The 23,530-nt window shown below is 38.8% G+C and overlaps 1 protein-coding gene across 3 annotated transcripts in view; it reads right to left on the bottom strand.

The window, feature by feature from the left end:
• The window catches only part of MRPS27 (mitochondrial ribosomal protein S27), a 47,851-nt gene that overhangs the window by 19,785 nt on the left and 4,536 nt on the right, over nucleotides 1–23,530 (bottom strand). For 2 of the 3 annotated variants that reach the window (XM_069776644.1, XM_069776647.1), the window contains exons 3-4: nucleotides 20,057–20,127; nucleotides 18,047–18,105 (exon numbers count right to left, since the gene is read on the bottom strand). In XM_069776644.1, coding sequence (XP_069632745.1) covers nucleotides 18,047–18,105; nucleotides 20,057–20,127 — 130 coding nt within the window. The remainder of the gene's footprint in view (nucleotides 1–18,046; nucleotides 18,106–20,056; nucleotides 20,128–23,530) is intronic. The other variant, XM_069776646.1, reaches the window with a different exon arrangement.

The raw sequence follows: 23,530 nt of genomic DNA, 5'->3' as shown, positions 1-23,530 counted from the left end.
AGAAGTAATATACTACCAGGAACAGCTCCGCTGTATGAAGGGAAAGCCAGCTCAGCAAATCTGTTCTAACTCCTTGCTAAGCTGATCAGAAGCTCCCATTTTATACCTTATGGCTTTCTTAAGGGTCCTCGTACTGCCAGAGGCTATCCTTGTATAATACCCTATTTTTTTCTTTTTTCCCTATCTGGGAAACAGGAAGAAGAGTCCCCTTCCTTTCTCCATCTTCATCTGACCTAATGAGAAAGTATTTTGTAATGATCTACACACCCAGTGCACAGAACTGTATGATCTCTTAGGCCTTCAGATTCCTTCAAGACTTTCTAAATTTCACCTGCATTTTGCTTTGCTAATTGTGCATTACCATACATAAAACAACTCCTTAAATAAAACCTCTTGTACTACAATGTTCATCTCTGTTTTAGAGATGCTGTATGCTTTAGAGACTCCTGTACCATCTTCTGCCACATTGCAAGGATGTGGAGGAAGTAACAACAGAAGGACACTGAGCAATCTCCAGTCTTTCATTATTTCTAATATACATCATTTAGATGTGTTATTGTGCTTTCCTCAGAGTTAAAACCAAAAAGATTTCACATGTTGCTAGTCCCCTTGTAGGATCTAGTCCAGGAAGGAAGGAACCTACCTAGTGACAGTCACTGTAACAAACTTCTTCCACCTATACTTCAGATCTCTCTTACTTCTTTTAGAACTAGAAAGAAATAAGGATTTGCATGTTCATTTGCTTTAATCAGGAGGGGATAGTGCCAGATTTCTTCTCATCCACTTAAAATTCTAAAAAGTCCTGAAACAAAATGCAGGAGACTTAAAATGAATAAGTATCATAAGAAATGTCTCTGCGAGCCAGGAATAAGCTTTCTCAATGGAATGAATCCAAAGCCCCTCCACATTTTACACAAGTCATACAGGGCTGTGAAGCTCCTTGGCAATGCCATGTTTTTTCTTCCTAGGCACATTTTTTAAGCTGCAGTGCATAATGACCAAATGGATTCCAGGCAGGCTTAGCTTAGAAACTGGAAGGCTGAGGAAACGTCACCCAAAACTCTCCCTTTGTTTGTCATTTCAAGCCACAGGCCTTGGGAAAAATTGTCTGCATTTTAAATGGACCCAGAGGCATCGCTCATGTGTCAGTGTCAAAGGCAACAGCCCTGAAAAAAATCTTTGTTGATTGAAATTTCCTTTTAAACATGGACAAAACTTTATTTTTCCATCTCTTCTTTGCCTGCATCGTAGCCTACACCCTTCTTTGTATGCATCCTTTTAAAAATTCACGTATAAATGTATCAGTCCTATAGGAAATACCTCATGCATTAACTGCTTACACTCAAGTAAAACAGAGGGAACACTTCCCTTTTGTGTTGAAATAAAACACTGAACTAGCATACGTAGTATAAGAAATCAATTATCAAGAGCAGTAACAGGACAGATTTAAAAAAAATAGACGAGACAACTATGACAGAGGATAGTCTAATGCTGAGACAGAATTGTACTCTTACACAAGAAGAGAAGCAGTTTGTGGACTCCCTGAAGAAAGCTCACATTCAGCCCTTATTCTGTTTTGATTTTTATTGACTTTCCCTGATCTTTGATTTTAAACTAATTTAGCTCTTGCTTGCTTTGAACATAAAATTAATTCTTCTAAATTAGGCTCACTCCACCTCCACATGAATGCATTATTTCTTGCACAGCATCTGTTGTTCAGGAGTTGCACAGAGCTCTAACACCACTGATGAATGCGGCCTCAAAACAGGCCTAAATGATCAAGTTTTAGATATGGACAAACTACAGTACAGAAGCATAGTCAAACATCAAGGCTGAACAGGAGACTTGAAAGAACATTTTTAGTATCAAGTCTTGCTTTCCAGTTATACCACATTCAGCTTTCATTTCTGTTCACCCCGATGTCACAGGTTTACCTGTTTCTTAACCCTTAAGCTTGGTAAAAGGACCAGATCCGGGAGAAGAGATATTTTGGGTAGAAGTACATACTATGCAGTCATTTAGGAAGTCTCAGAATATCAACCTGGTAACCACCTTCTCCTAACAACTGCAGGGACAGAATTCACCATTCAGCAGTCTCAGAGTAGCTATTGCATTGCTCAAAACCACAATCCTGCACAGAAAGCTCATCTTTTCAAAGTCTTTCTAACAATGACTATCACATACAGCAATCAACCATACAGCGGCTAGGATCCTGTTTACCCTTTACTGACCTAGCTACTTTGACAGCCAGTTATTAGAGTTGATTAACAAATGACAAGCTGAATTTCTGATACAACAAGCATTTCTGCCCATTGTTGTCAACCTCTTATATCACTAAATGCTCTTCTTCCTTTTGATGGATTTAAGGCACCTTTGTGAATAAAACAGAAGGAACAGCCTTATTATATTAAAAAGAAAAAATAGTATCATCAAATAGTTGCAAAATCCTAGATAAATGTTACAAATTTCAAAACAACATATTACAGCAGCACAAAAGAAATGCTTTGCTTATACATAAATAGACATAAGAACCACCACAAAAGAAACAGTAACAGCAACAGATCCAGAGCCTACAGCAAAGTCTGAAGGAATTTATTGGGATTCCTGGCTGTGAAAAGTAACTCATTTATTTATCTGTCCCTTATCAACATGCAGTGAACATAACAGAACTGCAGCGGAGCAGCTCTTCCAACCTTCTGCCACCAGGTTACACCAGGCAGCCTTGAGCCCCTCTAGAATCATTTGCAAAGCACAGAGAGGAGGAACCCTTCAGACAACTCCATCAACTTAAGTATCCCACAGGCTCACCTTGAATGCCTTCGACTTTTATACTGATTAGTTCATAACCAGACTGAATAAGCAAAGCCCAGGCTCAAACAACATACTGCTTCTCAGTACACTCTTTGTCCCTGGGAAAACTCTTCCAGGTTGTTAAATGTGTTTCCTAAAAAGCTCCTTTAGCCATGTAGATTCAAAATACTCCAGAACTATGCAGTCCCCAGCAGGACACCAATGGAACTTCACTTCTCCAAAGAACATGAGTTAAGATTTCTTCTGTATCAGCTTGATTGAAGGTGCTCTGTATGCCTCAGCCTGACATAGTAGGACATCGGTCACAGGCCTTGTCTAGCTAGAAACTAAAGGACTTAACATTTAAAAATCCAGTACCAACATGGTTCCTTGTTCTAAACATAGTATTTAAAGAAGACAGGTTAAAGGGAAGGTCGCCAGCTAGCTCACTAAAGCTAAAACATCCCCAGTGTGACCGGTAGAGAAAAGAACATTGTGATACAAATACTGCTACTGAGAAAAGGTGGTGGTGCCCAGTTCAGTTTCATGCAGAAAATAAAACTGGGCCATTTTATCAACACTCAGAAGTTTTATTTCAAATGCAAACTATGAAACAAGCAACTCCCCTTTTTGGCTTTACTCCTTTACGGTCAAGACAGAATGATGAGGTGAACAGCACAGGAGATTTGCTTCACTTTGTGTTGCTTAGAGATATATTCCCAATGACAGAAACCAAATATACAGACACTTCCATATAGTGCTTCTATTTTTCTCCTTCTCCTGGGATAACAGAGTGTCTTGTTAGCCAACATCCTTCACCACTCCCACCCCTTTTGGAAAAGACAGGCAGGAAAATCAGATTTTTCTTCTCGTACACATAAAGAATCTGTACCACTTTCACCGTAAAGCTGAAATTCACTCAAAGGGCAAGAGTTAACAAGAAAAAGTCTTGTCATAATAATAACAACAAGAATAAAAAGCCCAACATTTCCCCAAACTATTGACTGTAAAGGACACAGCTCCTAGAATTTCTCTCTGTTAAAAATACTTCTGGGCTTACAGTTGCAATGACTAGTTTTGAATATAAATGCCATTAATAATCTAGTGATTGAATAGAGAGTATCATAGGCTGAGGAAAACACGGAGAATGATGGGGTGAGCTGTTGCTATAGTGATTCTGATAAGACATTCTCTAGTGCCTTTCCTTGTCCCCATGCAACCACATAAAGTCTAATTTAAACCAACTCTTTCATTAATTATATCTCTTCCTGGTATCCTGGCATACAAAAACAGAGAGAGAGAGAAATTAAGAACTGTACAACACACTACATTTCTTGCTTTGAGGAGATTTTTGAATCTCAGCAATTTTGAAGTGTGTCAGGCTAAAACTTACTGTATTAAAGCTCAACAAAGGGTCAGTTCTGCTGGAATCTTTACTTATGTCTCTGAAAAGTGATTAACACAAAGGTTGTAAAAAATGGCATATGTAAGTAAAGTACTGATTTGATCGTTACTGTTTTACTAGCCCAGCTATGCCTGTCATTACTTCAATTAATTCTCCACCTGTCTGAAAGCTGGTACACAAGTTATCAACTAGATTAATTTTTCAAAATGAAAAAGAAATGTTAAAGCCTGCTTGTAATTTGTAATTGCTGAAATCACCTTTGTAGCTGGTTCACTTTGCGGTGAGAGAGATCCCCTGCTAAAGACTGCCAGAAAGTCAGTTTCTAGCAGAAAGCTAGCTCCCACTAGCTGTGTGTCAGAGTAAGTTTAAAACCTTCTGGGTACCAAATAGTATCTATGTCATGGACTTTCTTCAACCAGGGCTATCTGGAAGATTATGTGATTTTAGGGAATAAATTGCTTCAAAGCTAGTTAGAAGTTTAATTTTAAAAAATAAATAAATTACTGCAGATGCTTTAGAAAACTTCCATCTCTTAGCCATCAACTATTGCAGGGACACCGCAGCAAAGCATGCATTCCAGTAACCATTAACCAAGCTAGACAGAGATGTAGCATCAGAGGCTTTTCAAGCTAATTAGACAGTGATTCCAACTTTTGTAATTGTTCATTCAGTGTCAGAGGGAACTGAATCAGATTTAGGACCGGAGTGCAGGAGTTTCTGCTTTCTAGTGCTAAGCTTGAATTATGACAGTACACCCCTTTCATGTTATATTAAAAAGGAACACTTTATGGGTATGTCTAAAAAACACTGTCAACAAAAGCCAATAGTGACTTCTTATTTTAAAAGCAGGCAAAAACCTCAGACTGTAGGTAGACATTGCTATTACAGTATTTGCAAACAGCAACTTTTTAACGGTGCCTAATATGCAGCCTAAATTTAACCTGAGACAAAATTAACATCATTTTGACAGAGACCCAATTCGCTGAGAGCTGGAGTCCACATTGTAACTATGCTGCATTTTCCATTTATTCTACTCAAATTTTTTATGCTTCACAAAAAAATCTCCCAGAAATACATCACACACTAGCTTCAAACTACTGTTAACATTACACTGACTGACACAACCCTCGACACTTCTCAGTTGATCACAGCTGAACTTGCACAGATTACAAGCGATGTATACCTCTGGCTTGAGTATCAAAGCCTGCAATACAGAAGCATATGAGCCAAACCGTTTATTCTGCAAAGTTGTTCAGTTTCACACCACATGCAACCTAAGCAAAAAGGAGGCACTGGCAAGAGAGTGCTGCAGGAATACAAATACTGAATGGATCTTAGTAGCCAACTTAAGCAAGGGAAGAGCCAAACCTTACATTTGCTGCCAAAGACTTCAAAAACTGGATTTGCACAGACAAGGTTTCACCTTTTCAGATTTGCTGCCATAGTCCCACAGTTCAAGTTAACCTAATTTTGACCTACTACCTATGCGCTCTTCATTCTTCACTGCTAGAGTCTGATTTCTGCTCTTGTGTGTTGCTGTCCTTCTACACCCCATGAGCAAAAGGGAGACAGAGCTACATGGTGAGCTTTCAGGGTAAACAAGTAAAGTTTCCATATGAAGCATAACACCTGCAACAAAGGGGACAAAACACCTGATGCTCACCTCTAGTTTCAACCACAGTGCTGTCAAAAAGGCAACCATTTCCAAAAAGTAAACCATAGGTGCATAGGCAGGTCTTGGCTACTGGGCAGTCCACCATAAATCCATCTATGTTTCATGTCACGTCTTAATGAGCAACAGCTTACTGATTTTTTTTTTTGTTCTTTCATCCACGCACTTTCCTCAGAAAAATATTTTTTGCAATGAAAAACAAAAATCGAGTCCTTCATGATATATTTTTAAGTGTTCCCTAACCACAGTAAGTTAGCCAATCATAGTACTTCGGAGGCTACCTTGTATTTAGCATATCTCTTAGTGTATCTAACTTCTTCCAAGCCTAATGGCACAGAAATGTCCTTTATTCCATTGTGTATGATGTCAAGCACATGGACCAATAAGCAAATCAAGGATAAACATAGCAAAACCACCTCAAGCATTTCACCAGGCAGTTTGAAATTTGTGGACTCTTACCAGCTTTGGGAATGTTTTATTCTTTTCAGAAAAATACCATACTGTCAGATCAGTTATTTAAAGAGAGAGACAGTAGGTACCTCACTTTAAGTACTGCATGTACTGTAGGACAAATGTTCCCTTGCTTAGGTAGGTACAAGCTGTGCAGTAAAATGAGGTTGTGCTACTCAAAACAGGCAGAGAATTTCAAAATGTGAAGGGATATTTTGTAGTTCCTCCCCTTTTGAGACAGGAATACAGCCAAGACTGTTAGTTATAAATATAACCCACTACTGGCTCTGCTTCTGGTAATGAGCATCAGTGCATGGTGCAAGGCCAGGATGCCCTGCCATTTGCCTTGTAGCAGTGCCCTACTCGGATCTTTTATTCAGGCTCCAAACTGACATTTACAAGCATCCAGTTCTCCAGGGCACTCACAGTATAGGAGGCTTATATGTGTTATGTTACCCACTGCACAGGAGAACAGAGAAGACAGAAGAGGGGGAAAACACTACAACTATATGCAATTAGGTACTGGATGTGTTTCAGTCTGGCTATTTTTATTTAATTCCTCCAAAGAATGATGACTTTCAAAACAACACAATAGTATCTTACGTAAGATGAACTTGCTGCTTTATGATTTAACCTGGACAAGGGAAACTCAACGAAAAGGTACAACCACTGCAGGACACTAACTTCCATGGAAGACAAAAAAGAAACCCCTTTGCAGAGAAAGCAGAGTGTACCACCCCTGCTGCGAATGCTCCTCTGTCATGGTGTCACAGTAGCTGCTATACCTTGCCTGACCCCAGTTACAAGCACCAGCAGCCAGTCTGGTTTGTCAGAGCTTTGGCACAGGCAGTGTAGGCAAGGGAGGGAGTTGGGCTGTCCATTTTATTCCCAGCTGTCTGCTGCCAGAGGCCATCTATTTTGCTTGTGGCTGGATTTAGCCCTGCTCTGCTCATCCCTAAAGGAACGAAGTAGAAAGTGGCTGATCAGACTGAAGAAAGGAGTATTCTTCCCCTTTGTTAAATGAAAACAGCAGTGAAAGAGGAGAGATCAGAATTAAATAAATTACAATTTGAAGAGGATGATCATAAAGTTGACTCTAGAGATTAAAGACAGCTTTATATCCACACCAATTCTTGGAAAAAGATATTACTCATAAAGGTGCAAATCTGCTTGCAAAGCCAGCTGCCTAAATCCATGTGCTTTCAGCTTGACAAGCTCTACAGTGGAGGAGGGGATCAAAATCCCCGTTCATTTTTCAGCAAGAGAAAGAAGGAATGTTTATTGTGTCTACACTTACAGCTGAGAAAACAGGAGTTTCTACCAGCTGCTCTCTTGTATACCCCTTTCCATTTTAACAACAAACCCAATAAATTATTCTTCGTTGGCTGTTTAAATGCTTCCTGAACTAGATCCTGGGTCAAATCCTCACCTGGTCCAAAGAGAAAACACATAGTTTCCCCAGTTACCAAGGATCTGCCTCAGTCCGCTGAGGACCTGGCACACCACACATGCGCATGGATCATTAATTAGACTAAAGCTGGGAGGCAAGGACAACTCCAGAACCTTTCAAGGATGTGCAGCCCAGTGTCCCACAAAATCTGTCATGCTGGTGAAGATGGAAACCAACTGCTGAGAGCTGCCACAGCATTATTCCTGAAATGATCAACACCACATTTAACAGAGCCCCTCAGGCTTTCAAACTGATGTAGCAAAGGGGAGACAGGGAGGCTGCTGAAAAGCCTGGGGACATTCTCCTTCAGGGACAGGGGACAGCCAGGATCTTAGGAAATAGGTAAGGGGATACCATCTAGTGATAGGAGGGGCTTGGGCTTCTATCCAAGCTTCTCGAGCCTCATCCTGTCCTACCCCCCCCCCCAAAAAAAAAAAAAAGAAGAGAGTAAGGAAGGGATTATTCTGCCTAGGAACCAAAGATTTACCAAGTAAAGGACAGAAAAAGAGGTAACAGGCACTCTGCCAGAAGAACAGTCACAGGTAGCTGAGCAGAGTGACTAGAGTGCTTGGCACAGAGAAGCACTGAATATGCAACTGGCCTCATTCCAGCAGACAGTATAGATACGTTATCTGGAGCATGCAGCTTTAAAAATAGCTATTAAACCAGCATTAAAACAACCCCTCCTCAAAAAACCCCCACCCAAAGTAGGCACCCTGAATAACAGTTTTTTTCACTTTGCTACTGGGCATATTACATTCGCAAATCTGCACCTTAATTTCCCATTTCTGGAAAACACAGAGAGAAATAACCTCAGATATCACCCCAGGAAAATTTTAAACTATGACGTTTTCTTATCAGTACCTCTATTCAATTACAGCAAAGCATTGTTTTGTGGGTCTGTTTGTAATAAAAGCTTCCTCTTTCCTTAGGGAGTAGAACACTTTTTCACAGGCATGAATGTATATGCAGAAATAAGCAGCCATACAAGTTGAATAAATGCACCTGCTTATTTTAATTTTTGTTCTGCACTCTAATGTTTTTGGACATTTCTGAAGATGGATGTACATATTTAGAAAAAATGAACCATTGGAATCAAGCAACGTAAACTAGCTTTTCAAGTTTCTTTGTTACTGGAGCCAAAAAGAAACCTACAGCTTGATGGATATAATCAGGTAATTTCCTAAACATCTTGATGGCTGACCAAACATTTTGAGTCCTACAAAAGCATAAACATCTATTTCTGTAAATAAAAACAGCCAGCTATTTGAAAATTAACATTCCCAACCATTTATAAGCTAAAGAAAGATGTATGCTAAAGTAGGTCTCTCTCCTCCCCATCACAGTAATTTTGATTTTGTTGTAACCATTTTGTCTATAATGGTGTATAATAAAACAAAAGATCATCAGACCTATACCTATGGTGCATTATTTCATCCCTTATGGTCATCTTAATGTTCTTTCCATTTCCAAAGGCTTTCACCTTCTGGAAACACATCACATCTGCTAGCTGTTACTACATACTCTGCAGCAACATGCATCAAAACCACAGATATTCTCAGAGTGCAACACAACAGATACTCTACTGGATCATATTACTAAGTTGAATGTCTTCACTGTCACCAACAAAGCACAGAACACTTTTCTTGACTACTAGGAAGTCCAATAAGATGGTGTAGGCCTTTTTTACATGCTTGATCAGACTGCGTTCATCTTGCATGCCCTGTGGAACACAGCAAGCTTATATATCATGATTTGTTTAAAATTAAGATAATATGGATTTTTCCTTGTATACAGTAAAACGAAGGGAAGTTCTCACTGAAAATGCACAAGCCTTATATTTCTTATGTTGGCTGAGGTAACACAGGAAAAAATACTTTAGTGCCTTTGTCCTTCTCTCCATCAATCTGCACTATAAAACCAGCACATGACTTGCCATCATTCAACCATTCCAACAACCTTCTCAATAAAGGTGGTGCAGAACGGGAATTCTCATGCAGTGGTATGTCAGAGAGGTGCTTTGTTTCCAGCTCTGCTTCCATGCACCCTGCAAGAGCTGATACTGTTTCCACAGTAGAAAAACAACAGCGTCATGAAACTGCCTGTTTAGGTATTACTAGCATTCATATTAGTCTCCTGGAGAAACTTTTCTTCAAACATAGTAAAGAAAAAAAAACCCAACAGAACGACAGATAAACACAAATCCCTTTCCATGCTAAGCTACAGTGTAATATGGCCTAGAATGTTTCAAATCATTTCACATTCTTAGCCAACCTCCAGTCCTACTTTCTTGTAAGCATTACTTTTAGTCACAAACAAGAAAAAACAAAACAGAAAATCCTGAGTAAACCCAGGTAAGTGGATCAGCTTTACAACATGTTATGTTCAGCCCAAGATGTATTTGCAACTTAACAGCTGTAGCAGGCTATGCAACTCCTATATCCAACATCAGGACACTAGAGAGCCAACACTACTTTCTGTGCATCTTTCCTCTCCAGCTCCTAAATTAAATTCTTCCAGAATAAAACTGACAAATTCAAAACAATGTCCAAGCTCTAAATACTCAACCTGTTCTTAAAAATCCATTTTCAATAAAATACTTGTCTTCATCTTACCAGAAGCTCATCCACAGTTGCTTGCACAGTCCATCTAAGCCATGAACACCCTAATTCACCCCACAGAAAACCATCACTAATGGCAACAAATCAGCACCATTACTTACCTCATAAATTGCCTTTACTCTCTCTTTTACTACTGATTACAGTAAAATAATCACAACCACTGACTTTCCTAAGAAATCTTCTGCCTGATCTGGAAGACTTTTGACTTTGTACTTATTCCTCTGTCTTGTGACATTAAAACTGTTCAGCATTTTGAGTACACACTGGTTGCAGTAGGACAAAACCCTGTACTCCCCAAAGTATAGGATAAATACCTTCCCATTTTTAGCCTATTTTGTTATTTTATACATAATGTGTGAAGATGGATAAAGTTAAAATGGCCTAACATTTTCATTTGAATGGCTACCCCTGGTTTTGCTCAGACCACAATTCAGTGCTACTTAGCGCTGTGACTCAGTAAGCTAAAGCTAACAAAAAATTAACAGAATTTCTATTTGAAACAAACTGCTTACAAAAAAACCCACCTGAATTCAACAAGTTGCACTAAGTATCTTTTTTCCCTCAAGAAACATATTTTACAGCATACTGATCCAGCAGGATACCACAGACTGGAGAAAGTTCTAGCTAAGCAACTGAAACCAGGATTTTTAATGACTGTTGCCCCTTCTACAGCTGCAATCATAATATATTCCTTATTCTCCTATGTTATGTTTAGTTCAGCTCAATGAGTAACTTGTGACTGAAAACAGCAGGAATGCATGCTTACCCCTTCTAAATAAGAGAGAAATAAAAACTGGCACCTACAAATACTAAAATCCCGACACCTTGAGAATCTGTTAATTTCACCAAATGAAAACAAGATTTCCTGGAGTTGCTAAGTTTTAAAACATGTTCTGATAAATGCTTTCCATCTTCTATCTAATATAATTAATGTTTACATAATCATTAAAATCTGTACATTTGCAGAAAAGTAATACTTTCATTCAAGTTTCCTTCTCAAGAGAGTTGTCCACATCAATCAATGAAACAGCACTCTGGTAATCACTTCTCTCTTTTTTTTAAAGATAATCAAATACATAACTGAAACCTGCAAATAAATACCTGTCAACCTTGTAAGTACCTACACGAGACTGCCTCCTCGCTCAGTAAAAAAATAGTTCCAAATTTAGTACAGTAATTCCAAAGAAAATAAAATGGTTTAAAGGGTTACCAGAAAACAACCATAGGCTTTCTTTAGAAAGATAAATACAATTATAAACATGAAACATGATTAAAGTCTTTTACTTAAACTAAGGTTTCTTGCTTGCTGATTTAAACTGAGATCAAATTCAACAATTGAAATAATTCTAATTCTAATCAACCTATCTGTAATAAGACAGCTCAGGTCTACAGCATATCAAGATTATTCCTTAACAATGTAGTTGTTCATTATTTTTTCTGCTGTATTTATTTTGATTCAAAAAGGAATAAATGCTGCACCATAAAGGAATGATTTAGGCTGATGGATACAATAACGACAAAGTCAGCAGTTCCCAAAGAAGGGATCATGGCAGCTCTAGGTATGGTTGTAAGCCTAATAAAAATTCAGGTTTTTATCCTAGTAGTTGCCATCTTCAACATTACTTAAAGGGAAAAGATTGCAGTACTGTTTAACACTACTTAAGAAAGCTGTAAGAGAGGGAACTCAACAGGAACAGTAACTTTACATGCTTTTTTCTTCTGTTTACGTGGGTTTGGAGCTGCTGCCTGGCTCTGGCTGCCATTACTGCTCAGGGGCTGTAATGGAACCTTAAGTTCCTTTCAGGGGAACCCAGATGGGGTTAATTCTCAAGTGTGTCTTTACAATTATTAGTCATCAAAGCTGGCAAAGGAATAAATCTCTGCATGTGTCTGTGTTTTAAATTCTGAAGCTTATAAAAGGCTTTACTCTATCCTGGTCATTTGTATTCATATGAACAGCTCACTCTTTACATTTTTGGCTGCAATTTAACCTCTGTCTAGACTTTCAGTATTTCTAAAATATAATGCAAGATCTGCCTCCAGACAGGCTTTTTGCTGGTGCAGAAATTTACAAAACAACCTTTAGAATGCCACTGGATATGGCACCTTGAACTTTAAGGCGAGTAGGAGTCAAATTCTGAGACAAAATTGCCTTTTCTCCTTCAACGTGTAATGAATACAACATTCAAGATCTAAATACTTACTGTTCACATTGTACTTCAGTCTATTTACAATACGATCTACTAGATAGAATGCTTTTAGCTGATGGCAAGAAAGATGCTGGTTGAAAGATATGAAAATTCTGCTAATAATCTTTTCTTGCAAGAATAGCATTGAAAGCCTTTCTCCCAATACTAAACGTAAAATGTATCTACATGGGGTGTGGACTCATTCAGTTCTTTCCATTTCTGAATCTGACTGGCTTTATCTTCCTATCTACTCCAGAAATACTGGGGGGGGTTAGGGTGGGGGGGGGTCCCCCTAAGGTTGATATATGCATTCTGTCTGTAGAAGAATCCTTCTTTTTCCCTTGTTTTAAATAGAAAGGTTTTTTAAATCCAAATGCTTATCCCTCTAGTGTTGGCAAGATGAGAAAAAGAAAAGATAAGTGTTGAAGGAAAGTCTTCCAACGTTTTCTGCTTTTATATGCAGCGCCTAGAAAATTCTTGTCCAGTTTCTGCTGAGCTTAAAGGAAAGCATATACAAAAAGATGAACTATGAAAAGCAGATGACTGAAAAAGCCTGTGTTACAGGAAGAGATCTTTCTGAATGCTTTTCAGTGTTATATCTTTATTGATGGTTCTCCCCCACTTCACAGCACAGTTATGCTGACTGAGCACACCTACTTGAATGAGATGTGGTTACAGGATTAGGCTTGCTGAAATTTGGCTCTGGGTTCTGAAATGCAGTTGCTAGTTACTTTCTCCAAAGGTTCCTATAGCTCAGAATCTGACAACAAAGAAACAGTGAAAGATGACAGGGAGAGTAAGCACGTGTGCCCCTCTGTGCAGAAATGAGTTGAATGCTGAAGCCTGAAGAGTGGTGGGGTCTCTAAGACCAAAACACTTACACCTGACAGCACCAGCTTGGATAGCAACCAACAGTTCTTCCCATGAAGCAACATCACACACTAATGCAATAGCATTAAACACAGGTATTTCTGTCACTCAAGTGCAAATGAGGTAAATCTCTCTGGTGCTTCCCTTCCTTGTGTCTCCCTACCTGTCAAACAGCAGCCCAGATCTTTTGCAAATGAAGTTATTTTGGATTGGTCAACTGAGGCAGGTGTCCAAACTGGTAAAACATACCATTCTGGCTACGAAGTGTATTTTTATCACCAATTCTGAATATCATTTCAAAACAGAACTGCTGCATAACTTGAATAATAGGCAGATATTTCTGACTCATTTATTTTTATCTCTCTTTTTTTTTTACCCACATATTTCTCTGGAGGGAGCAAAAGCCAAGACCTCATGAACTGATGAAGTCTTTATCAGCTACAGCCTTAGGACAATGAAGACATCTCAAAGGAAGAATTAAATATGTTGTAGGATTGTGTCTACATCTCTTCTCCTATTTGTGCTGGAACAGGTTAGTGGTATTCATTACATCCTGTAGATTTATATACAGAAACAAAGTATCAAATTACTGGGAATGAATGCCACCCAAAGTATATTTTAGGAGTAAAGAAAAAATTTTTTTTGGTCCATTGTAATCATTTAGTAAAAGCAATATTTTAGAGTAACTGAACATTTTCTGACGCTATACAACTTGATCAGCATGGAAGTATCAAAAACTGCAACTTCTTCACCCACAGAACTGAGATGCAGATACAGACAGTACAGGTGAAGCTTACTTTGCATATGATGTTGGACTAACTACTGATGGACTGGCATTATAAGGAATAAGCACAAATGGACACCACTGTAGTCCCAAAATTATTTAATGGCTGAAATCAGGCCTCAAAACTGTAACTTGCTACTATGAAAGATTTAACAGCATATCTAAGAATAACTTCTAATAGTTTGCTATTAACCCATTTTGTGATTATAATCAAGTACTGACCCCAGGTAATAAATCCTGAAATCTGCAGATATAACTTCATTTCCAAAAAACCAATTACCAACCAAGGGAAGGCAATGAAAAAATCTAGGTAGATTGTGCAAGAATTTGCAAAGTACATGCACGCACAAACATTTACATTCTACAGACAGTGTGCATACTTTTTTCTGTGGGTCATGGGTTTAATGCAATTAAAAATCCTCCTGAGTAATCTCAACATAAAACTTCCCCAATTGCTTTCAAACACATCTTTGTTGGCATAAAACCTACATAGAGAAGCAGCAGAGTTACCTCACCACAAAACCTCTCTCCATTATGCTAATGTTTCTATAGTATGAAAAACACCCTGACGTGAGAAATAGTGGCATCTCAGCGAGACAGGACAAAGTAAGGAGAACTGCAGGTCTTTGATCTGGCTGAAAGCACTCTGCATTCTGATTAGAATTTCTGCTGGGATCCTAGGAGATGAAAGGATTTTTTTAAGTCTGACAGTTAACAGAGGGGGGGAAGGTATTCAGAAAAGAACAAAAAGAGGGTCACTGAAAGCAGATGACGTCATGCCTCAAAACGGCCTTTACCATCTTACTGACATGTTCCACAATGTAGTGTAGCAGCTTCTACACAGCTATTCTTGAGAGCTCAAGATCCTCCATGGAGACAGTATGGCTGGAGATCCACTGCTTTAAAAGGATGTAAAGTTGGAACAGGTCTAAATATAATATGTATATTGTATTTCGGGACCCTAAATGCATTACAGTAATGCTCCAGAATACTACTTTTTGAAACTGTGTTCTGCTTTACACACTACAAGGGAAGTCTCCAGTCTATAAAGCTTGCAAGTTCTGGCACTCCCATCTTCAGGGAAAGCCCACACAGAAAGCATGGAAATGCTATTTACTTCCCTCTGATTCTTCCCACAGGCACGGTTTGCCCTTTTGTACCAGGAACATCTTCCAACCTTGTAAGGAGCTTGGAACTGACTGCCCTTCACCTCAGATTGCCAGAGGCACCCAACACTGGGGAGAGACATCAAAATCTCCCCCTTATACTCGACTAGCAGATAAAGGGAAAAACACAGGACTCTGGGAGCATTCTACTTATTTATGTTCAGGCAAATGCCCATACAGCCAACTTAGCAGGCTGTGTACATGCCATTTGCTCACAATGGATTTGTATACCTTAGAAAATAGAAAAAAGCTTTTTGCTGACACTGCCTTTTTCTTTTTCAGAAGCTTACTCTCCTTACATAAAGTACAAAAATTGTGCATTGAACTGTTTCTCATTAAGCCAGAAAAAGAGATTTCTTGTCAAAGCTTCTCTGCTTCTTAACTCTCTCTCTCTACCACCTCCTTTATGTCTCATGGTGTGGCCACTTTTGCAGGACTTTCTCTGTGTCAAACATCCTCCCAGCCGCAAAGGGATCTTGATAAACATGTCCTTCATTTGAACTCCAGCCTAAGTGCAAAATGTGAAGAACAATAAAACAGGCCTTGTGGATACCAACCACATCTCCTATTTCCTGAAGCTAGCACACTTATTTTCATTTGAAAGGGAAGCTGATGTTGTAATTGGGATTTTTACATTTTCACATGAATTACAGACCTCTCTACACTGTTTCACTACCTGCATGTAAATGCATTTTGAGAATAGTTTCACGGACCATGCTGGAATGAAGTCTCCTGCAAAACTGATGCTAACATCACCAAAAGACCAAGCATTTTGCAACACCAAAACAAAGCAGCATTACAGGGAGACACACAAGAAAAATTCCAACCAAAGCACGTCCGACAAGCCATGTGACACGTCAGTACCTCTCTATTCTCTCCACACAAACTACTAAAATCTGTATCAATTACAAATGATCCTATTTGATATGCACGTAACTACATTCTGACAAGCTGCAGGAGAATTATTTCTTAGAGAAACAGTAATTAACTGTACTTATTTTTGAACCACAAATCTCTCCTTTAGAATGTGTTTTTAAGGATAAACCCCCTGTATTTTAAACTGATGTACTAACCAGGCACAGATAGAGTGGGGAGGATATTTACATGTTAAAGATTCCCATTCTATTCTCTCCCTCTTACTATGGAATGTTTTCTATGCTTCTAATTTTTTGTCACGCTCTCTGAATGTCTTGTTTTTAACAAACCTGTAAGATACATTATGAACATCTCGCTCCGACTATCTGGATTTTATCTGTACCATTCTGAGGCTCAGCAATTAAACTACCACACTTTCCTCTTGATGTCAGTACATTCAAAGGTCTCTTGGCATCACTTACCCTACAGGGCCTGTCGCCAGAGAACTTAAGTCCATGTGGCACTATGTACTCTACAATCTTCAAGAATGTTAGCAAAGGGTACTAATAGCACATCTGTAAAACAAAAATGAGGGCTTGCCTTAAACTAGCTTTTCTTTCTCCTGTTTCCATCTCACCTGTTGCAGGATGGAAAACTGATTTCTGACCACACGTTCTGACAGGACTAATGAAATCTTGATCAGAAGGAATGAAAGCTCCACTAGCCTCCTCTCTGTGAGAGATTCTTCTTCCTCCTTTTATTTTTTCATTACAGGATATTGCTAGTATTAGCAAACTGGGTTCTCTTGTTTCCATCTTGAAGCTCTGAGGTTCAGATGATGCCCCAGTATTACGAAAGAATCACAGAGATCAGAAGTCTAATGCAGTCATGCACTTAAAACTATGCATATACTTAAAACAGCCATCCGGTAAACTTATTCATTAAAATAACAATCTTTATTATTTACAAATAACAACCTGACATTATTTGTAAAGATGCTTTCTCATGCACTTTGACAGAGTGATTTACTTTCTCTGTCAGGAAACCTAGCTCTCAAAATGTGTGTGCAACCATCCATAAAAGAACTAATTTATTTTAGTGATCAGCAAGAATTACTGCCTTCTTAAAGTCAATATTGAGATGTACTAACTTGAAATAAGCAAGCATTCAACCTGACAATATACCCAATATGCTTCACTCAACACAAAAACAGCTGCAGAAAACCTTAAAAACCCATGCATTAGGTGAACGACACAGCTTATCTGGGGAATACAAAGTATTAAGGGGATAAAAACCAAAACTATACTTCATTTAGCCCTGGTGCCTTGATCATTACCACAGCGTGCCCACTCTCATTTCTGTTCATTCTAAGGAAACAAGCTTCCTTCAGTCCTACAGTTACCCATGCAAATATGCGTATAGCCAATTTAGTTAAATTATGACTTAGAGAACAAAAAAGTATCAGAAGGAAAAACTGTAAACAAACATAATTCCTTATAATTTCAGCACCTCTAATGTAAATCATAGCTGAAGGTTGTACTAGCTGTTCAGTGACTCAGACTAACATGCTTGACAGGAGTCAATGCCAGAGGTCCAGAAAAAGGGTAGCCATAACAAAGGAGAAGTTACCAAGAAGGCCCTTAGCTGTGAGTTGTAAGACAAGTAGATGCACATATTTTGCAAAACAGAAATCAAAGCCAGTTAGCTGGAAAGGGTAAGAGTCTTAAAAGGGCAAGACTTCATGGTATTTACTTGTATGTCTCAAAGTTCATGTTGGGGGGAAAAGATGCTTACTTGTAAAGGTAGTATTCGGCTTGATCCACTTCCTCTCGTGAAGTAATGTTGTCAACGAACTGATTAAAAAAAAAAGAAATAAAAGCCTCAGAGGGAGCACTCACAAAGCCTGTTAGAAGAAAATGCCACTTCAATAAACAAAATACATTTGTTTGGCATATTTAGGTGTCTGACAGTACTGCAGGTCTTCAAGTCTTTGTTTGCTCCTACTCAGGTTTCTTCTAGACTGCTAAAAGTCAAATCTTTTTAAAAAAACTGGGAGAACTCCCCTCCTCACCTCTAAGAAACATTATGCACCTTGAAAACATGGAGACCACCTGAGAATTATGTCCATATAGCTCAGTACCCCGTATTTTTGCTGCTCCTCTCTGAACTTTTTGCTCTTTAATTTAAGAATACATTCAGATCCTTACTTTTTCTTCCCCAATTTTGAGTGAGTCTCGATATGCCTTACTTCTCTTTCTAAAAAATATTCTTTTCCCTAAGGTTTGCCTGTTGTGCCTATTCATACTATAAATCCTGAAGGACAGCAGCAACAGCATTTTGTATTTCACCACACATAAAAAATCGTAAGAAAAAATCACCCCCCATGCTGTAAAGCACAATTTTCCTCTCCTTTAAAACCTTGTCTACTCCAGGCAATCTTCCAAAATTCCTAGTGCTATCAACTATTTAAATAAAAGCCAAGTTTTCAACCAGACTTTGTCTTATGGTAACAGTGAATCCTGTTTTCCTGTAGGTTTTACTAACATAAGCATAGAGATGCTGGAACATTCCAGAGGCTTCCCAACATAATACCTTTAGCTCAGACTATATAAACAACATGTTTTCAAGGGCAGTACTTCTCTTCATTCTAAGCATAAGCTAAAAATAATAGTTTCAGCTGACTGGTACTTGATCTCCAGTTTCTTAACCCTCCTTGCACGCTGTGTACATGTAGGTCTCATCTTTTCAGTGTGGCAATAGCAAGCCCATGTGCTTTATTTACATTTTAGAAAATAAGAATCTGATGTGAGCTCCAGGTATTGGAAAGGGGAGCTGTTTCACCATCTGGAAATGCCACTTCTCCAGGGAAGAGGTCAGCCCAAAGCAAGAACACAAAAGAAAGGAATAGAGCTGATTAAGTAATAAAAGGGAGAAGAACACCCACCTCCCTCTGTCTGAACGCTTGATCTGTATAAATGCTTGATCTTGTAACTGTACAAAGATGTACAACATCTTGTCACTGTTCTGTGACTCCTCCATCAGTGGTGCCAACGATCCTAATTAGTGATGTTAGTGAGGTACCAGGATGGTGCCTCAGCTTTTTTGGATAATTTTGAAGACTGAAACTAGTTTGGTTTGTGTTTTTTTTTAAACAAGTGACATATTTATTCTCCTTCTGCAGTACAAACACACAGGGAACTTAAAAGCACATCTCACATCTCTGCCTTCCATCCCCCTCCCCAGATTAAACCATCCAGAGGATGGAACTAGTTACTAATTCCAGTAAAACCAATGGCTTTTCTTATCCCATGCCAGCATTTGTCTTGCCTCAGTCTGCTGAGGCAAGGAAACAAAACTACAGAGGCAAAATGTATCCACCTCTGCCTCACTCTGAAAGGAGCCTGAAAGTGGAGGAAGATGCATGCAGACAGGCAGTGTGCTAATTCACTGCATTCCCTTAGCAGCCTGGGTTCTTATAAAGTGCCTGAGGGGGCATTAAAGCTCTCGCTAAGACAGAAACCACAGGAAGGCAGGGAACATATATCAGGGAAACACATAGTCAGGAACAGTGAGGCCCAATTTTACTGAGAAAAAAAAACTATTTCTGTTTTGAAGACCCTACAGTCTAGGTACTACCTAATGAGTACAAAATAACAATAAAACAGCTTTACACCGCAATCTAACAGTGTAACAAGACATTTACGGTCCCAGAACTCCCAGCAGAGGTGATATCATTTATCCCCTCTCAGCTCACTTGATTTCATAAGCATTCCATCACTTTATGATTGGGATTTATTTCCTTACCCGGCCTATTGTCAAAGAGCTGACAGGCAGCTTTCTTTCATAGGTTCTGTCCATTAAGTGGGCTAAGTCAGCTGGAGAAAACAGAAAAAGAGTATGTTTAATCAACTGGCATTACAGGAAAATCTGCAGAGCTATCATATAACCTAGAATAGAACCTCTGTTCATGAAATCAAATTCTGGTTCCTTGTTAACATCTCATTTTGAAGTTGTATGAAAACAATACTTTCAATTATTGTCAAATACTTTAACAGAAAATAATAGATGGAAAGGTTCTCAACATGATTATTTTAACTTACTAGAAAGAACGGGTAAACAAGCAAACTACCCTATAATGTCTTGGATGAAATTAGCATAACTAATGTAAATCATCTAAAAAAACTGAGCAGATGTCTTTAAAACTCACACTTGCTTTCAAGCTTAGTGTATGCTGGACAGTGCTTTTGACATGGGTTTCTCCTTTATTTTACTGTAAAACAATGAGATACAGAAACAAGCAGTACCATACTGATAAACCCTAGTCACAAACAGCAATCCAAAGAAATCCTGTTAATCAAACTGGGCACTGTGCCAGTACCTTATTAACTTTATAGCATTCTGCTCCAGCAGTCGTTTAACAATATTAATCTGACCATACGAGAACTTTAAGCTTCTGACTGCTGAACAGGTAGCCAACCATTCCATTTAATGAATTTACAGAATTTAACTGGAAGTTAAATCAATTTAATTTAGAGTGTTAGTTTTGTCCTGTTCCTGGAAAATAATGACGACTCAGGAAGAGCAAGCTGTTTACTGTATGCTTAGTGTCAGCTGTTTGATTCTTAGCTGAGACGTGAACTGATGTATTTCATCTATAAAATTTAGAGACTTCAATCGTACTCTTTCTTTCTATTCTCCTGCATCTTCCCAGGACCACGAATCTAACGTATTCTCTCCGCACCATTAGTAGTATCTTGCTTCATCCTTTGCACCCCAAGACTACAACTGTTACTAAACCAGCCTCTCCTTTGACACCTCTCAGTTAATCCCATTGGCCATACCTCAAGAGCTGACAGGTTGGCTCGTTTTACGATTCATTTTCCAAAAAGGTCATCCAACCTCCACACCTGTCAATCAAATGTGAGGTGGGCACAACTTGCAGCACCACATCAGAATTGACTAAGCCTTCTACTCTGGCAAAGTTGTCAGGGGCAGGAAGCAGCACTGCACCAATAAACATGCTGTGCCTCAGAGGGCTGAAGTACATGTTATGTTCTGTCTGCAAAACAAGTGGTATCACTATTCAGCTTAAAAACACACCTGTACCGCCAATGAATACTGAGGGGTATGTAGTTCTAACACTACGAATGGCATTCAACGCTACTCTGACCTTATAGGTATTCTCTAAAATTACAACACATGTGCAGATTTTTGCTGCAGTAAAATTGACAGAGCCTTGATTTGGAATAAAATGATTGACTCTTAGTCTGTACAATGCTGCTGTCTGCCACATACCAGTATTTTGTATTTACATAACACCTTCCTTCCTGAGGTACTTTAAGGTGTTCTTCAAAACACAAAAAGAGCATTTATCTCTGTCTGAGGGAAGGCAAGCATTTCATGACCATGAAAGCAAAGGGAAATCTGGGGCAAAGTTACTGAGGCAAGTACCAGCTCCTACAAAATACAACACAGGATACTGAGCTGATGTGGGCCACCAAGGCCATGCTATACCAGATAACTACTAAAACAGCAGATTAACTTTTTTTAATGGTAAAGAATTTTCGGTGGGAATATCCTTACAAGAATGGTCTGTATTGACTCTGTACTACCCGTCTCTCCAGCACCCTCAAAGGTCAGGAGGGAGCATGTAGATAAAGACTTTGGGGGCATTCCCAGTAGTGCTATAAGTTACAGAGAATGGATGCTACAGCCAGGTAATCTTGTCAGGAAGTAAGAACTGGCTAGATCCTTGCCTAAACATACTAAGCTTACTGCCATCCAATACTCTTCATCTGCATTTCAAGGTAACTGGAAAAAAGTATTAACTCCGAAATTTGCCGTGTTTGATGACACAGCAACATGGACCTGAGACAGAAAGCTGCACAGGTTGGGAGTTCGTTTATCTATTCCAGAACTATTTTGGTTGCGCATCACTCTCTGAAAACTGTAAGTTGATACCTAAGACCATGTTAGGCCATACTCAACCCCTGACCATGGCACTTCTTTGGTCTATGTGCTCATGAAGATGAAGAGCCCATTTCAGGAAACACTGAGTACTTAAGTAGAATATAAACCAAATGAATACAATGCTATGAGTGCAAGATCCCAAGACTGTTAGCTGTTACACACAGGCCTCCTCTGGGAGAGTTCACACCACAGAATTTTAATGACTGACCTTTTATGCTGTCTACAAAGCTAGAACTCTCCATCAGAACTTTAGCATGGAAAGCAACATGAAACTCTCATCTATCAGCTCCGTTACAGGAGTCACAACAAAATTAAAGGTGATTAAACCTTAAAGATTAGAAGACAACTCAAGTTAATGGGAAATTTAGCTTTGTTTCCAGACAAATTGCTGTTTCTGCTGTAGTTTCTAGATATGAATAATTTGTAGTGAGTGATTCCTTCCTGGTTTGTTTTCTCTGAAGAGCATCTAAAACCAGACTTTTTTCTCATATTCATGACTTGAAATAATTGATCTACCTTTTGTAAACCAAGTTTGCTCCATAAATTGCTATTCAATAATCAAAATTAAACTTCTTAGTTAAAAACATCTGACAGAAGTACTAGAATGCAAGAATGTGAATGCTCAAGTCTCCTATCACTGCTGGTAGTAAAAATTGAGCACGCTAACAGTGGTGTATAAACCAAATAAATGTTTTAATGGCCAAAGCAAAATTTTATGTACATTCCAACAGCTATAAGTTGCAAGCACTTTTATCTGATAGTCATAGTACATATGATCTCTCATACACATCACCTAAAAATATATTTCTACAAGATAAACTTTTACAAAACTTTAATTTCTCTAAGAACATACTTCTGGATGTTACAGAACCTTATGGATTTAAACAAACTAACAAAACAAACCGTACGTCTGAGCTGAGGCCATTTAACTTCTGGACATGACTTCACAGTTGTCTCTAGGATATAGGTATCTGAGATTTCATGTTCACTTCTATTTTCATTTGTTCATAGAAACTCAATGTCTTGCAGCCTGCAACAGGGTGATTCAGAACAATGACCAGAAAAGCATTGACCCTCACCTTCCAAGTCAGTGGTTATGACATCTAATACCGGTTTGCTGGCCTAGGAAATCAACACAGTTTCAGTTTGATTCTCAGCGTGAACCTATCCACAGCATGTAGCCACATCAACAAGTGGCACATTTGGCTACCATGTAAGGACTGAAATCCAGTGATGGGGCAGCAACGGGAAAGCAGATACAACCGTGATGCAAAGTCTACCTGTCCTGGGAGTGATGGGCAGAGCTAA

This window comes from Haliaeetus albicilla, chromosome Z (assembly GCF_947461875.1).
Source record: "Haliaeetus albicilla chromosome Z, bHalAlb1.1, whole genome shotgun sequence".
In the NCBI taxonomy this organism is placed as follows: domain Eukaryota; kingdom Metazoa; phylum Chordata; class Aves; order Accipitriformes; family Accipitridae; genus Haliaeetus; species Haliaeetus albicilla.
The sequence above is the reverse complement of the archived record's forward strand: the minus strand, read 5'-3'. Positions and strand labels throughout refer to the sequence as shown.